This window comes from Bombyx mori, chromosome 18 (genome assembly GCF_030269925.1).
Source record: "Bombyx mori chromosome 18, ASM3026992v2".
Lineage (NCBI taxonomy): Eukaryota > Metazoa > Arthropoda > Insecta > Lepidoptera > Bombycidae > Bombyx > Bombyx mori.
The window spans coordinates 68,043-69,948 of record NC_085124.1 but is presented as its reverse complement, the minus strand read 5'-3'; the positions used below and the strand labels follow the sequence as shown (position 1 = coordinate 69,948).

The 1,906-nt window shown below is 46.1% G+C and overlaps 1 protein-coding gene across 1 annotated transcript; it reads right to left on the bottom strand.

The window, feature by feature from the left end:
• Window positions 1-207: 207 nt before the first annotated feature.
• On the bottom strand, window positions 208-1,164 carry LOC119630828 (uncharacterized). Its single transcript, XM_038021355.1, has one exon. The coding sequence runs from the start codon at window positions 1,162-1,164 to the stop codon at window positions 208-210; it is 957 nt and encodes a 318-aa protein (XP_037877283.1).
• Window positions 1,165-1,906: the final 742 nt, after the last annotated feature.

Here is a 1,906-nt window from a genome sequence, read left to right as displayed (position 1 = left end):
TCATACTTTAATTCTAATCTTAACTTGGGGTCTAGGATGTTATGGGATGGGCAGTTTACTTTTATTACAATTTCTTAATCTACATAATAATTTACTTACAATTTTTCTTACTGACTATATCTTACGCTATACTTAACTACTATTTATTTTAACTTCTTCCATTAATGCTACTCTACAATATACTCACGATATTGTGATAACATAATTTCATTCTTTGTTTTTCTTATTCACTACTTTTACTATTTGTACAGCATAATCTATAAACAATTCCTTAGTATACTTTTCAACAATCAATTTACACAAATTTTCCTTATTTACGATTTTGTTTATTTTATTTTCAAGCTCAAACCTCTGCTTCCCAAAAATGGGACAACTGGTCAGCAGGTGTTCAACCGTTTCTGGCATGCCAGGTTCACAGGCACACGAGGGGTCCCCCTTACACTTGAACCTAGCCAAGTATTCGGAGAACCCTCCGTGCCCCGTAGTGAACTGGGTAATGTGCCCAGTTATCCTCATCTTTCTTACAGTGCTGTACGCCGCTACTGCATCCGGAAAAAACATTTTAGTGACTGATGCTCTGTCGCTATCCCGATATCGCCTGTTCCATTCGTCAAGCGAACCACTCCGGATGATTCGCTTGACGTATGAAACGGGGCACAGGTCGTAATTTGGGCTCTTTTTCGACAGCAGAGCGGCTTCCTTAGCGAGTTGATCTGCTCGCTCGTTTCCCTCCAATCCCACGTGTGCCTTAATCCAGTATAAGGCAACGGTCTTATTTTGCAGTGCGCATTGTTTTAACATTTTTCTTATGTCTACGGCTAGTGGATGGAGGGAACCGTGATTTATGACTGTGAGGAGTGCCGCTTTGCTGTCGCTAAAGACCCCAAAAGTAGACCCGTTTCGGAGCTGGGCTTCCTTAACCGCATAGCTCAGAGCCAGGAGTTCGGCCTGATAGACGGTACAGTAGGGTGCGAGAGCAAGCTTGAGGGACCTTATCTCGACCTCACCATCCCAAATGGATAAAGCGGCCCCGACTCGGCCCTCAATCTTGCTCCCGTCCGTGAAAATTCTCACGTCAAGGTGGTTGAGATTGTTGTATTGTTCTTCGTCTACCAGATTGCCAAACTCCAGACTCTGTTGCTCTGCGGGATGAGGGGCATCCATCGCTGATGACATTCGCTCGATCTCTCTGTCCCCAAGCCATGACTGGCATACCCCCTTCTTGGCCTCAAATAGAGAGGCTGCCTCTCGAACTCGAAGATCCAAAGGGAGTATCCCAGCCAATTAACAGTGCCGAGTTCAGGGAGACCGTGCGATATGCCCTGCAAAGTTTTTGAGCGAAGCCCCTTTGAATAACGTTTAGCTGTTTTTGGACTCCCAGCTTATATACCGATTCGTGCCACACTGCAGCCGCGTACAGCACTGTAGGCTCTACTACCGCCACATATATCACCCTGATAACCTCAGGACTCAACCCCCAACCAACTCTGGCTGTACGCGCGAGGATTTTATACATTCCGATAGCTTTTTTACATACATTCCTAACGTGTGTGTTGAATGTGAGCTTATCGTCGATAGTGAGCCCCAAGATCCGGAGCTCTTTATAGGTGGCGATCTCCGTTCCGCCCATGTTCAAGCGTGGTGTGTCGTACTTTAGCCTCCGCGTTATTGTCATCGCACAAGTTTTGTGCGGCGCGAATTTGAGCTTATTTCGGACGCCCCACGCTTGAACATGTTCGAGGGAGGTGTTTGCCTGTCTTTCTATTTGCAGTGCAGAGTCTCCATCGAAGACCAGGACCACATCATCAGCAAATGCTTGTATGTATTCACCTCTGGCTTGAAGTTGGTGAATTAATGGGTCGAGGAGCAAGTTCCACAAAATTGGGCCTCCGATGGATCCCTGCAC

What these genes read in the sequence shown, in the direction of transcription:
- LOC119630828 (XM_038021355.1), bottom strand. Translation starts at nt 1,164, where the DNA reads ATGGATGCCCCTCATCCCGCAGAGCAACAGAGTCTGGAGTTTGGCAAT.